Source organism: Rhinolophus sinicus, linkage group LG02, assembly GCF_036562045.2.
Source record: "Rhinolophus sinicus isolate RSC01 linkage group LG02, ASM3656204v1, whole genome shotgun sequence".
Classification (NCBI taxonomy): Eukaryota; Metazoa; Chordata; class Mammalia; order Chiroptera; family Rhinolophidae; genus Rhinolophus; species Rhinolophus sinicus.
Genome location: NC_133752.1, coordinates 158,024,150 through 158,037,979, shown reverse-complemented (window position 1 = coordinate 158,037,979; position 13,830 = coordinate 158,024,150). Strand labels below are relative to the sequence as shown.

The 13,830-nt window shown below is 36.2% G+C and overlaps 1 protein-coding gene across 1 annotated transcript in view; it reads right to left on the bottom strand.

Annotated features, from left to right (window-relative positions):
* LOC141570120 (sucrase-isomaltase, intestinal-like) overlaps positions 1-13,830 on the bottom strand; it is an 81,054-nt gene that overhangs the window by 28,218 nt on the left and 39,006 nt on the right. Inside the window, exons 8-11 of the mRNA XM_074325837.1 lie at positions 6,667-6,792; positions 5,714-5,845; positions 4,155-4,268; positions 1,641-1,757 (exon numbers count right to left, since the gene is read on the bottom strand). Coding sequence (XP_074181938.1) covers positions 1,641-1,757; positions 4,155-4,268; positions 5,714-5,845; positions 6,667-6,792 — 489 coding nt within the window. The remainder of the gene's footprint in view (positions 1-1,640; positions 1,758-4,154; positions 4,269-5,713; positions 5,846-6,666; positions 6,793-13,830) is intronic.

Below are 13,830 nucleotides of genomic sequence, written 5' to 3'. Positions count from 1 at the left end.
CTGTCCCCAATTATGACACTCTAGCCACACTGGCCTCCTTGCTGTTCCTGGAAAATGCCAGGCATGTTGTGCTTCAGGGCTTTTGTCCATGCTGTTCTCTTGCCAGGATGTTCTCCCCTTCTTAGATATCCCCAGGGCTCAGCCTCTGGTCTTTGTTATCAATTATCACCTTCTCTGACCACCCTTTTTAAACTTCAAACTTTTTTAACTTACCAAATTTCCTACCCCACTGCCATGGTCTGAATGTATGTTCTCCCAAAATTCACTAGTTGAAATCCAAACACCTGGAGTTGATGGTACTAGGAGGAGGGGCCTTTAGGAGGTGATTAGGTCATGAGGGTGAAAGCCTCCTGAATGGTATTAGTGCTCTTGTAAAAGAGACCCCACAGAACCCCCCAGCCTCTTCCAGCATGTGAGAATACAACAAGCAGTTTGAGACTTGGAAGACAGCTTTCACCTGACCATGCTGACACCCTGATGTCGAACTTCCGGCCTCCATATCTGTGAGAAATCAATTTCTGTTGTTTATGAGCTACTCAGTCTGAATGGACTAAGCAGCCTGAATCGACTAAGGCACCTACTTTCCAGATTAACTTTTCTCTTTCACAATTTTTATTGCCCAACACACTATGCATTTTACTTATTTATCTTGTTTATTGTCTGTATCTTCCACTAAAATGTCAGCTCCATGAAAGCAAGCATTTTTCTAAGTGTACCTTCAATGCCTCCTGACAGAGTTAAGTACTCAATAAATAGGTGTTTGCTGAAATAAGAGAAAGGAAGAATTACTTTCAGTAAAGAGTACCGCTGAAGACTTCATGGAAAAGTTGAAATGGAGGCTGCACATTGATCCCCTCATTGAATTTGAACATGCAGAAATGAGGAAAAATGTGAAGGAGAGCAAGAAACACAGAAGACACAGAAACAACCAATTATGCTGCATGTAGAGAAAAATGCCCCTGTTGAGTAGTAGTAGTTGTCTAACCTTCATTTAATTGTCTAGTCACATGATTCTATTTGCAAGTGTCTCTCTGGCGGAGTGGGGCCTATTAGGCATACAACTTGCAATTGTCCCAATAGTACTAGATCAGTACCACCCTTTCCTTTGCACTCTTACACATTCAGTTCCTATTACCTGAAACACTTCCACCCATATCCATACCCTGCTTCACTTAGTTAATTCCCATTCATTGGCCAGTCCTCATCTTAACTATCACCTCTAAGTCTGGACTTCCCCAGACTGGGGAACCTGAGTTCAATGTCCTTCTTCTCTGTACCCATTGTATCCAGTGCTTGCTCTGTCATGGCCATACAATAGCTTGTTTGTCAGCCTATCTACCCAGCTGTTGCTTCCCTCCACTCTGCACAGAGTAGGTATAAACCATAATGAATGCATAAACCAGCCTCATCCAGAGTAAGATGAAGCCAGGATCAAGATGGCAGAAAAGATACTGCCAGTCTTGGAGAAAGTAGTTCTTCTCTCCAAAGGTGCATTAGAGGAGTTAAGGCAGAGACTACCAGGAAACAGGAAAGAAATTTTCTTTCACTTTCTTCAACTTACTGTATGAAAAAAGACAAGTAGATGAACATCTTACTTTTCCACCAGGGAAAATAATTTTAAACAATAAGTTTAGACTTACAATCCAGAGCCCATCGTAATCAAGGACATTTTTGAATTCTGTACACATGTGAATCCACCATTCTGCTGTTTGGGGATTGGTATAGTCTGGATACACTGAATCTCCTGGAGGCCAGGCCTGCAACAGAGAAGTAAGTCAAACTAAATAATGCAACTTGCCTAATACGACATAGAAATATCGATAGTTGGGCCTTACTTTGCATTTTGAGTCATACAAATAAAAATTGAGAATCACAGAAATTAAATAACCAAGTACATAGAAAAAGTATATGACAAGTTCCTAGTAGAATGGAAATGGAATCCTATATCACTGTCCAGTTGTATTAAACCATGAAATTGTGCATGAAATCATATTTTATTGTTCTTTTATTATTTAGCCATTTCTCTCCATGCATAAATCTATATTAATACAAATATAGGGATTAGGAAATGCAAAAATTACATTTATAATAGCAAGAACATTTTAATATATGTATGGTGTCAACAAAAGCCATAAAAATAATATAATGAAAACTACAGAATGTTTATGAAGTATTCAAAAGAAGAAATAAATTGAGAAATACAGAATATTTGTGGATGGGAAGACTCAATATTGTATAGATGTTAAGTTGCTTCAGATTGGGATGTAAAGTTTTAGGTGTAATAATTACATTTAATAAACTTATATGGCCATGAGACACGAATATATAACACTGTATTAACATGTTTACTGCAGCATTGCTTATAATATTAAGATATTAGAAACAAGAAAATGTTTATCATTAGGAATTGGTTAAACTAATTTCCTTACATGAGACCGTGGAATATCACATAACTATTTAAAAAGATGAGACAGAGATAGTTTTATATGTATTAACAAGGATATATATATATCCTTGAGAGACAGAGAGAGAGAGAGAGAGAGAGCGAGAGAGAGGAGTGTTCCAATCCCTTTGGAGTGTACTTTTTCTTCTAATAATGGCCTTGAGCCACTGCTTTCTGGTCGGGTCCACTTTTAGCTCTTTGAAGTGTACTTTTTTCCTAATAAACTGCTTTTTCACTACTTTACCTTGGCATCTAATTCAATTCTTTGCTCGAGATACCAAGAACCTGGATATCATGCTGAGAAGGGCCCACTCTCCTGTAAAATATTATTTTGGCGAGCCGGCCAGGAGTAGTCTGCCACTTCTCTGCCTCCTGACCCCCCACCCCATAGCAGCAGTCGCGAGAAGGGGACACAACAGTGTGGCTTCGGAACACTGGGCTGCTGCCGGGCTGCAACCTGGCCACCACAGCCACTGCCAGGCCTCCACGAGCAGCGCCCATGCTCCCGTAGCCACCTCTAAAGCCACTTTTCTAGCTTACACTTCTGCATCATCTTTCTTTTGCCCAATCTGATGGTCCTGAGGTGGGCATTCCATTTCGGACCCCCTCTCCTAGGAGAGCCCTTTCTCTTATGCCTGTTCTCTTACACTTTTTCAATAAAACTGCTTCTGCTTAAATCTGGCCTCTCCGGATCCGCGTTTCCATTCTTCAGTAATGGCGGGATCACGCTCCTGGGAAAATACATCAGGATCCTACTTCATGTTGGTGAGAATTATATATATATATATATATATATATATGGTGCCAAGAAAATGTATACATATTTTTAAGAAAGGAAAACTATTAAAATTGTAATACTCAATATATACTGATAATAAAAGATGAATACAAGTCACGTTGGACTTCTGCAATTACAAGAGGTGATCAAAGTGGTTACCATCAGCATCCAGACACTTCTGATTACAGTGAACTACTGCTTGAGCAACATTGACCAAAGTGTTCACTTGTGTACATTTTTTTTGGCACCCCCGTTATATATATATATATACATACATATATATATATATGTATATATATATATAATATTGTTATAGTTTTTTAAAGAGTTTTAAATGTTATCTGTTGTATTTCCCATTTATGTAAAAATATGACTACATGTATTTAAAAATCTGGAGGAATATACACTGAAATGATAAAATTTATGCTTTGGGAAAAGGACTGTCACTTTCTTTTTATAAGTCAGTATAACATATTTTTATAAGTCAGTATAACATATTTTTTTTACAATACTGTACACTTTGATCATCAGCAAAAGCATTAAAGATATTTTCATTATGTAAAAGAAAAGTGAGGAACTTTCTTTCACTTAAGAAATATATGTATCATTCCTTAATTTTCCAATATAATCTCAAAGTTATAGATAATGCTGATTATCTATAATTTTGTAATACTTATTAAAATGTTCCTTTTTAGAATGTTACACTGTGTATTAATATATTCTTTGAATTTCTCACAAATTCTATGGGCCTTAGGTAATTTCTTAAAAAGTCATATTATCCAGTCCTATGCTCCAAATATTCAGTTCGAAAAGCTGCACAGCATTTTTTTTAACTGAACTCATGATACCAGTTCACTGACGCCATATGAATTGCAATTGTTTATCATATACTCAATACAGAAGAGGTTTTCATCTATTCTTCAAGGTACTCACTTTGCCGACCACTGGTGTGACTCCATCAGAGTTATTGACCCAAATTCCCAATTCCTCTCCAAGTTCATAGGGCTTGTAAGTACCTTGTGGTTCATCTTTTGTCAAAAAAGGATCCTGCAAATCCCCAAGAACATTGTAATTGGTAATAGTCTGATCATTGATATTTAAATATAAACTTTCCAAAAGTTTTTGAAATAAGAATGTCTAATATCCATATAAGCAGTGAGTTTTATACTATATATATTAAGATGTTCCCAAGCCATTAAGTACGGTTACAAATATAAAAACTGTCAATTTCCATTAGTTTTTTAGTGCTGCAAAATGTGGATCCAAGCAATGCCAATTTAACAATGTAATCAGTTGCTTCTGATTTTCTTTACTTGAAAAGTTATATAAGTAGATAAACCTAATACTCATGCTATTTGGCAAACAACCTTTTCTAATTTTTTTCTTTATTGTTTTTTATATGCGATAAGGCTGTGAAACTGTAAAACAAACAAACAAAAAACCCTGGATGGGGAAATCAAGACATTTGTGTTCTACTCTCAATAGAGCTAGCTACAAAAAGCCTGGTTAAGCCATTTCATTTTAAGAGGACAAGTTTCTCTTCCACAAAATGAAGCACTGTAGTCGACAAATTCTTAAAGTCACTGTCCCTCTTTAAAAACCATCTTAAAATGAATCAAGGGGAAAAAAAATGTCTGACTCTATATTTCATTTTTTTCTAAAAATGAAACTTATTAACCCTACTGCAAATCTGTTTCCCTCACTAAACATTTTAATATCATAATATATTTATATTTAAATATTTTTCTTCATACATTCCTGTTACATTATCTCAGTTGGATAATAAATATATACATTTTTATTTATAAGCCATTCTTTAAAAAAAAATGTCCACAAACCTCTAGCATCATTACATCATACAGGAATTATAATACATACTGACATTTTTATCATTATATTAAAATAAAAATATTTTTAAAATTTAGAATCTCTTTCATCTGCATTAAGATAAATACTTCAATATAAATCAACTTTTAGTAACATTTCTGCTCCTAGAAGCAGTTATAAAGACTTTTATTTTTATATCATAAATGTATTAAATGAAACATAACGTTGTATGTACTGCAACATGGAGAAAAGATTCTTTCAAATTAAGTTCACTGCATTTATTCAAAAACTATATTATTCTTGTTTAGGATTTTTATGGCCAAGTCTTCAAATCTGACAGACAAGATGATGTGTGGAAAAACATATTTTTTCCTTCTAACTGTAAGTCATTTTTTCTTAAAGAAAGAACACTGTGGTTTGAAAAATTGAATTCCTTCATCACTTGTTGATGACATTTTTGTATCATTGACTAATAGAAAACTTGCTTGTAGTCCTTCAATAAAATATAACATTTATCATTATATAATACATAAAATTTTGTTCTTCAGAAATACATTAGTACTGGTGCTTTTTTTTTTGCTAAATTAATTTTAATATATATTTTTAAAAACACTTATAAAATGTGAATTTAGATATTTTATCTTTGCTCTTCAGAAGAAATTTACCAAAATAATGACATAATGTAGTCCATCATTTTTCAGTTCTTTAATGTACTCGGGCAGACCAGCAAAGTTAGCTTTATCATATGTGAAGTCCAAATGACGTTCCATGTAGTCAATATCGCCATACTGAACATCCTGTACAAAAGAGCAATGGAGGCATACCCTTCAAATATTAGAAAAACAGACAAATATTGCCAAAGAATCATAAGTAGCTAATAAGTGACTGTAGATCATTTGAAACTGAAATATTGGTGTGAGTTTCAAGTTATCCTGTAAGAAATAAAAATAATTCTGTATTGGAAAACTGAGATAATGCAGAAATCCCCCACTTAAAACCCTTTCTGTGGTTTTAGTTACCTGTGATCAGCTGCAGTCCCAAAATATTAAACAGAAAATCCCAGGAATAAGCAATTCATAAGTTTTAAACTATGTGCTTTTCTCAGTTGCATGAGGAAATCTCCTGCCATTCTGCTCCATCCTACCTGGGATGTGAAATCATTTTTTTGTCCAGTGTATCCACGCTGTATACATCCCTGGCCGTTAATCACTTAGTAGCTAACTAGGTTAACAGATCAACTGTTTCCGTTTCACAGTGCTTGTGTTCAAGTAACCCTGTTTTACTTAATAATTGCCCCAAAGCACAAGAATAGTGATGCTGGCAATTTGGATATGCCAAAGAGAAGCTGTATAAAGTGCTTCCTTTGTGTGAAAATGTATGTACATATAGGAAAAACGTAGTATACATAGGGTTTGGTATTATCCACCATTTCAGGCATCCACTGGGGGTCTTGGAACATATCTCCCAGCACTGTAACACACAAATGTGTATGTATGTGTATATATACTGTAACACACAAATGTGTTTGTGTGTGTGTATATGTATATGTATATGTATATGTATATGTATATGTATATGTATATGTATATGTATATGTATATGTTTGGGGTACACTTACATGAGGAATATCATACTGTCTTAAACGTTCAACTGTTTTTTTCAGCACATCTATGCTATTATAGCCCCATCGACAAAGCTGAAATCCCAGAGACCAGTATGGAGGCATATAGGGACGTCCAATAGCCTGTAAAAAAAAAAAGTATTAAATTCAAATAAGTTAGTTAAATGTTCACAGGACTGGTTAACATAAGACTTTAGTCAGCAAGCAGTTTAAACTTCCCAAACAGCGATGAGCATCTAACATTTTATGAGGTGTGATAAAAAAATATGGTGAATGTTAAAATTAATTTAAAAAAAAATCAATTATAGTAAGACACATTACCATCAATCCCCCTCAAAATACTCCTCAAACACACTTATCCCCTCGTTCTTGTCACTTTCTGAAGCAGTTCTGGAAGTCCTCTTTCATGAGTGTCTTTAGTTGCGCTGTCAGGGCTGCCTTGATGTCCTGAATCATTTTGACTTTGGGGAAGAGCCAGAAGTCACACGGTGCCTGATCCGGCAAAAAAAGTGGATGAGGACACACCGCAATGCTTTTATTTGACAGAAATTGCCGTATACCAGAAGTGATGTGTGGCATGGAACATTGTCATGATAGAGGATGATTTATAGCACACTTTAAAACACACTTTCTATCAACCTTAGCTCACACACGACTGACTGTACTGAACAAGTTGAAATTTGTCACACACTGTTACTAAGGTTCGACACGATGCTTCCCATGTTGAAGATTCCTGCCTTTCCATTGGATGGCACTTGGCAGCAGCAGTCACAATATTTTGTGATCACAACAGAAAGACTCCGTGTCACACATCACTTCTGGTACAGAAACTCCTGTTAAATAAAAACACCACAGTGTGTCCTCATCCACCTTATTCAGTGGTTCTGGCACCGGGAGACTTCTGGCTCGTCCCCAAAGTGAAAATAACCATGAAAGGTAAATGTTTGGAATTGATTTAGGACATCAAGGCAGCCACAACAGTGCAACTAAAGACACGAAAGAGGACTTCCAGAACTGCTTCAGAAAGTGGCAAGAATGATGGGATAAGTGTGTTTGAAGTGAAGGAGAGTATTTTGAGAGGGATTAACGGCAATGTGTTTTTTACTGTAATATTTTTTAATTTTAAACATTCACCATACGTTTTGATCATACCTCGTAAATTGCCCCTGATAGCAACCAAAGAAACAATGAGGAAAATTTGGGGTCTCAAGAACTCGTTTGAGAATTTAACTAAAGCCATAGAATTTCTTCCCAATGCATATACCTACAAAGGCAATTCATTCAATTTTGTGAGTGGGGGATTATGCTCCCCAATGTCCTCCTCTAATGCATTCTACCAGGAAGTAACATAATAGAGCTTTAAAGGCTCCGAGTGAAAAAAACTTGAGTTCACATCTCAGTTCTGCCTCTAATGCTGTGCCATTAAGAAAATTATATAATTGTATAGCCTTAGTTTCTCCCCATTTTTTAAATGGTGTAAATAGTAATATCCACTTCATTCATTCACAAGTATTTATTAAGTACCCACCATTAACTGTTTTAGACCCAAGGTCCCTGTCTTATGGAGCTTAAATTCTAGTAGAAGAAAACCAATAAACATGTAAACAACATAGCATAATTTTTAGAAATAGAGTATGTCGGGGTGGGATGAAGGAATGTTAGGAAAATTCTCTCTGGCAGTAAGACCTGAAAAAGTCAGGCGTGTAGAGGGCACCAGGCAGAGGGAACAGGCAGTGCAAAGGCTTGAAGTGTTCAGGAAGAGAAAGATGGCGAGGGCGGCTGAACTATAGCAAACAAAAGGGGAAGTGGAATATAAGAGGACGCAGATATTCAATCATAAAGGGCCATAACAAAGAACTGGAAACTTTTCATTGTCTTTTTTTTCTCAACTTTATATTAAGAAAATTGGGAAGCATATATAAAAGTAGAGAAGACAGTATAATAAACCTCCATTTAATTAACCAGAATCGACAATTATCTTTTTGCCTAACATCTTTATCTTTTTTTATTTTGTGGGGGAAATGGGGTGTTATAGCATTTTAAAGAAAATTCCTGAAATCATACCATTTCACCCCTAAATATGTTTTTAAACATAAGAACACTCTCTTATATAATCAAAATACCATTATCACACCTAACAAAATTAACCACAATCCTTTAACATTCTCAAATGTTCTTCCAAACTTTCCTAGTTTTTCTCAAAAATGTATTTTTTAGTCAATGTATTTGAAAGTTGATGAGCTATATTCAAATTTCAATGGAAGCAATTAAAATGAGTAATATGTTCTAATTTATACTGTAATAATATATATACATTTTTTAAATCACTCTGACAACTCTGGAAAATAAATTACCAGAGAGCAAAGGTGGTCACCATGAAACCAGTTAGGAGACTGGTATATCGTCCAGATGGAGATGAGAGTGGCTAGAACAAAAGAGGTCACGTGGTGATATTGAAAGAGTCAGATTGGAATACATTTTGGAGATACTGCTAACAGAACTTTCTAATGGATTTGTTGCTATAGAATGAAGAAAAAAAGGCACTGATGATGCAATTTAGTTTTGGAGTTGAATAACAGGGACAATTAATTCTATTAATTGAGATGGAAAAGATGGAAGGAGGAGCAAGAGCAGGTTTCTGGGGAGAAAGCAACGGGCACAAGAAATGTGGACGTACACACTCGGGGTTACCTGCTAACAGATGTATTTAAAGTCATGGAACCAGAAGATATGACAAGAGAGAGTTCAGTTAGAGATCAAAGGAGAGACTAGGACTAACCTTTGGGAGACTCAACATTTAAAAGCATCAGCAAAGGAGACTGAAAACAAGCCTTTTGTCATGTAGCTAGGCAGCCTGGACAATGCAGTGTCAGAGAAGAGAAGAATGTTTCCAGAAGTGGCCACCTCATCAAATACCATCTGGATGCTTACGTAGATGAGAACAAAGGCTTGATGACTTATCCTGTGACTTTGGTAAGACCTTTATAGAGAGTGGTGGGGATAATAACCTGATTGGAATGCAGTGGGAAATTGGGAGGTGAGGGAATAGAGACAGCCCATATAGACACTTTCAAAAAGCTGTGCAGAGTAGAGGAGCAGAGAGATGGAGGATGATGTGGGTTCTTAGTAGGATATTCTTGTTCAGTTTTGTTCAGGTAGTCACTATTGATGCAGATTTGTTGATGGGAAGGACCTGGCAGAGAGGGATAAATGGATGATGCAGCTGAGTGGGAAGCAATTGAAGTGCTTCCATAGCTGAAAGCACAGGTGGATTTTAGAGCACAGGAAGAATTGTTATACTTAGAAATGAGCAGGAACAACCTTAACAAGAAGAAAAGCAAAATATGGGCATGTATGCAGATAAATCAAAGGATTCTGTACTTGAGAAACAATGTGTTTCTTTTCTAATTGTTTCTAATATTTCTTGCTTCTATTTTTCTCTGTAAAATGGTGAGACACATCAATAGTCAAAAATTGAGTGGGGTGATGTTGGAGGTTCTAGAAGAGAAAGTGTAAAGTATCAATCTCAGTGAGTGGGATTGCAAATATACTAGTGTACGACATTTGATGGAATTGCCAGACAGGGTGGTGCAGTTGGAGATTAAATTGAAGGGAGACTTGGCAGCACAATCACGTGATTGATGGCCAGAAGCTTTCAGTTGCTCAGGAGCAGGTAGTGGTTTCATTAATAAATAAGCACAAAGTTCCTGTCTGCTGCATACAGCAAGTTGGTGTCAAAAGCTATTCTGGTCCGCAGTTTTAAAGTTTTCTCCCTCTAAACCCCTTTCTGGTGGATATAGTGACTCATCTCTCCCTTTGACCCTATTATAATGTTTAACACAGAATATGAATTTCATAAATGTTTATTACATGAATGAATGAAGAGCCAATGATGTCATCCGTGTTTTACAGATGGGAACACTAAATCAAAACGGAGATGTTATGACTTTTATGAGTTGATACCATGTAAAAGACTAAAACCAGGGCAGTCAGTTAGCTCAATTGGTTAGAGTGCAGTGCTCTTAACAACAAGGTTGCCAGTTCCATCCCCACATGGGCCACTGTGAGCTGCGCCCTCCACAACTAGATTGAAACAACTACTTGGCTTGGAGCTAATGGGTCCTGGAAAAACACACATAAAAGTTAAAAAAAAACAAAAAAAAACCTAAAACCAGAACTGATTAGAACTGTGATTCTAAAATCTGGCTGGACTTTAAAGTCATGTGGGGAGCTTTTAAAAATATGTGCTCTATCCAGGACCCACCCTAGATTAATTCAATCAGAATAATTCAGTTAGAATTTCTGAGGGTGGACTCCAGGCATCCATATTTTAAAGGGCCTCTGGGTGATTGATGCAGAGTGAGGTTTAAGAATTACTACTCTAGACTGTGAGCAACTGGGGAGCAGGTCTGAGGTTTATCTGTTGTAACTCCACCTCCAGACACAGAGCCTGTCTCATTTCGTGCACACCAAATATCCTACCAGCTGGATCTCCTAGCCTTTAGCCAAGTGATTTTTGAACAACCACATTTAATGTTAGTCTCTGCTGCTACCTTTTGAATCCCTTTTCATTCTCACTTTGTAATACGTGGTGAATGTTTTATTTCCACTTTCTTAGTAGCACAGCAAACACCTCCCCTAAAAGACAGGGAAGACACTACAGGAGAAGGAGGCGGCCAGGATACGAGGGCGGAGAACAGCAAAATATGCGTGAAGGACTACAAACCCGAGCCATGGAGAGAATGGAGTTCCGATGTGTGGCAAGGCTCAATTAAAAATGAAAAAAAAAAAAAAAAGGCTCATTGAACGGTAGGAACCAGTACAGACAGAACATCTAAGGAAATATGTTTTCTATTGTCCCACAGTACTTGAAATGATACATGTACCAGCTTTCTTGTGTCGGAAGTTCTAACATATATCAAGAAACATTCCTCATGCTAACCTAAGAGCACACAGCAGCCAGCCGCTCTGCCCTATACTCTTTCAGAATTCTCAAGGCATCTGGGGGGCCTGAAATTTGAAGCAATGTCACTACAAGTAACATATAATTATCATAAATAATATTATATATGTAGTATATAATAGAGTGTCAAGTAAAAAGCATTAAGTCTATTGGCCATAGACAATAAATGCTCACCTAACAACAATATTCCTTAAAATAAGTTCAAATATTCACTTCAAGGCATATTCCATCTACTTGGCGCTAATTTTTTCTGAATTGTTAGTTTACTAGTAGAGGCTAAACTACTGTTAGTTTGGCTGTAGAGTTTGTTCTACCACTAGTGCCTCTACAGACATGGCAACACGTACCTGTGTAATGTTTTATTATTTAATATTCCCAGCAATACTATGTGGCACATAGAACAAATGTTATCATCCCTATTTTATCGTAGAGGAATATGTAGTCCAAGATCATAAATGATTTGTACCAAGTTAAAAAATACCAGGGGGCAAAACTGTAGCTCAAACTTAGCTCTTCTGATTCCAAGTCTAATAACTTCTACTACCCCTTAAATACCATTGATGGCATCCCATATTTTTAAATATTTCTTTAGGAATGCCTGATGAAGATTGCTGAGAAGGTAAGGGATAAAATTCTCTCTTTCGTCACCGTTTTCCTTATGCTGTACAGCCCCCTGATCTTAGAATGGCTTTAATGTAAGAATAAATTTTATTAAATCTATTTCTATCCTAACCAAATTTTAGATTTGTTTCCCTGGGGTAGGAAAGCTCTCCTAGAACAGATATTGTTCACAGGAAGAAGAGGGATTTAAGTTCATTCTCATGGCTTACAGGGCCATACAAGCACAATATTTCTTCATCAGGCAGATGAAACAAACCCACTATGGATTATAAATTGCTTCTTTCACTCGTTGTATAATACAGAGCCACAATAATTTTTCTTGCTCTTATTACTTCCTGCTACAAACAATTACAATTTCTATGGCCTGGGAAGTAAAAAAGAGTCGGCCTTTTTAAGGAAATTTCATCGATTTACCCTAATTGCATTTGCTTATTATTTGGCTTCAGGCTCTTGACCATTTGCAAATAAAACGGCTTTGCACAGGAATGACAAGGGCAAGAAAAGTGCGTGTTGGAAAATAGCAGCTTTAAGACTGAACCAGAGGAGTTTCCACCTGCTTCACCACTTACCAGGTGCTTTCCTATACTGCTCACTGGATCCGAAATAAATCAGCCCTAAGTGAGAGCTAAAAGCTCATTTCAGCACCGGGGATTTAAAATTCATAGACTTGAAAAATCAGTGAGGTATCAAAAATGCATCTTAGTATCTCTATATTCACTTTTTGGCAGAGTGCAGTCAGGAATCACATTTGAACAAAATTGAGTGAAAGCTATCAGTTACTGTTTTCCAAATAAAAGCAGAAAAATGTTTATAAAATAACAGTGAACATTGTACTGTTAATGATAATTACTATATTCAGAAATTACTGTGTCCCAGGTATAAAACTAAGAGCTTTACGTAATTTATCTCAACTAACCTCCTAGCAATCCTAGGAGATGTGTACTTTGGTATAGGAGGAAATGGAGGTTAATTCATTCAATTAGCACATTACAGAGACAACATTCAAACTCCTATCACTGTCAGATTTTAAAGATCTTGAATCATTACATTATATTGCCTAATAATAACATCAGGTCTTATACATGTGATTTATACTAATATATACTTTATGGATCATTACTTTTTTTTTTTTTTAATTAAATTTATTGGGGTGACAATTGTTAGTAAAATCACATAGATTTCAGGTGTACAATTCTGTATTACATCATCTATAAATCCCATTGTGTGTTCATCACCCAGAGTCAGTTCTCCTTCCATCACCATATATTTGATCCCCCTTACCCTCTGGCAACCACTAAACTATTGTCTGTGTCTATGAGTTTCTGTTTCTCATTTGTTTGTCTTGTTGGATCATTACTTTTAAGAGGCAATATTTGGCTTGGCAAAGTTTATGCCATATTCTAATATTGTGCTAATGGTTGATGTTTTAAAATCACATACAAAAAGATCAGTTGAGAGAAGGTTGAGTTATATTGATGCATGTTACTTTTTTTTTTTTAATCCCTAATAGCTAAAGGAAGTATTTATATCTCAGACTACACATGGTGGCTTTGTCATGTGTCAACTTGGCTAAGCTG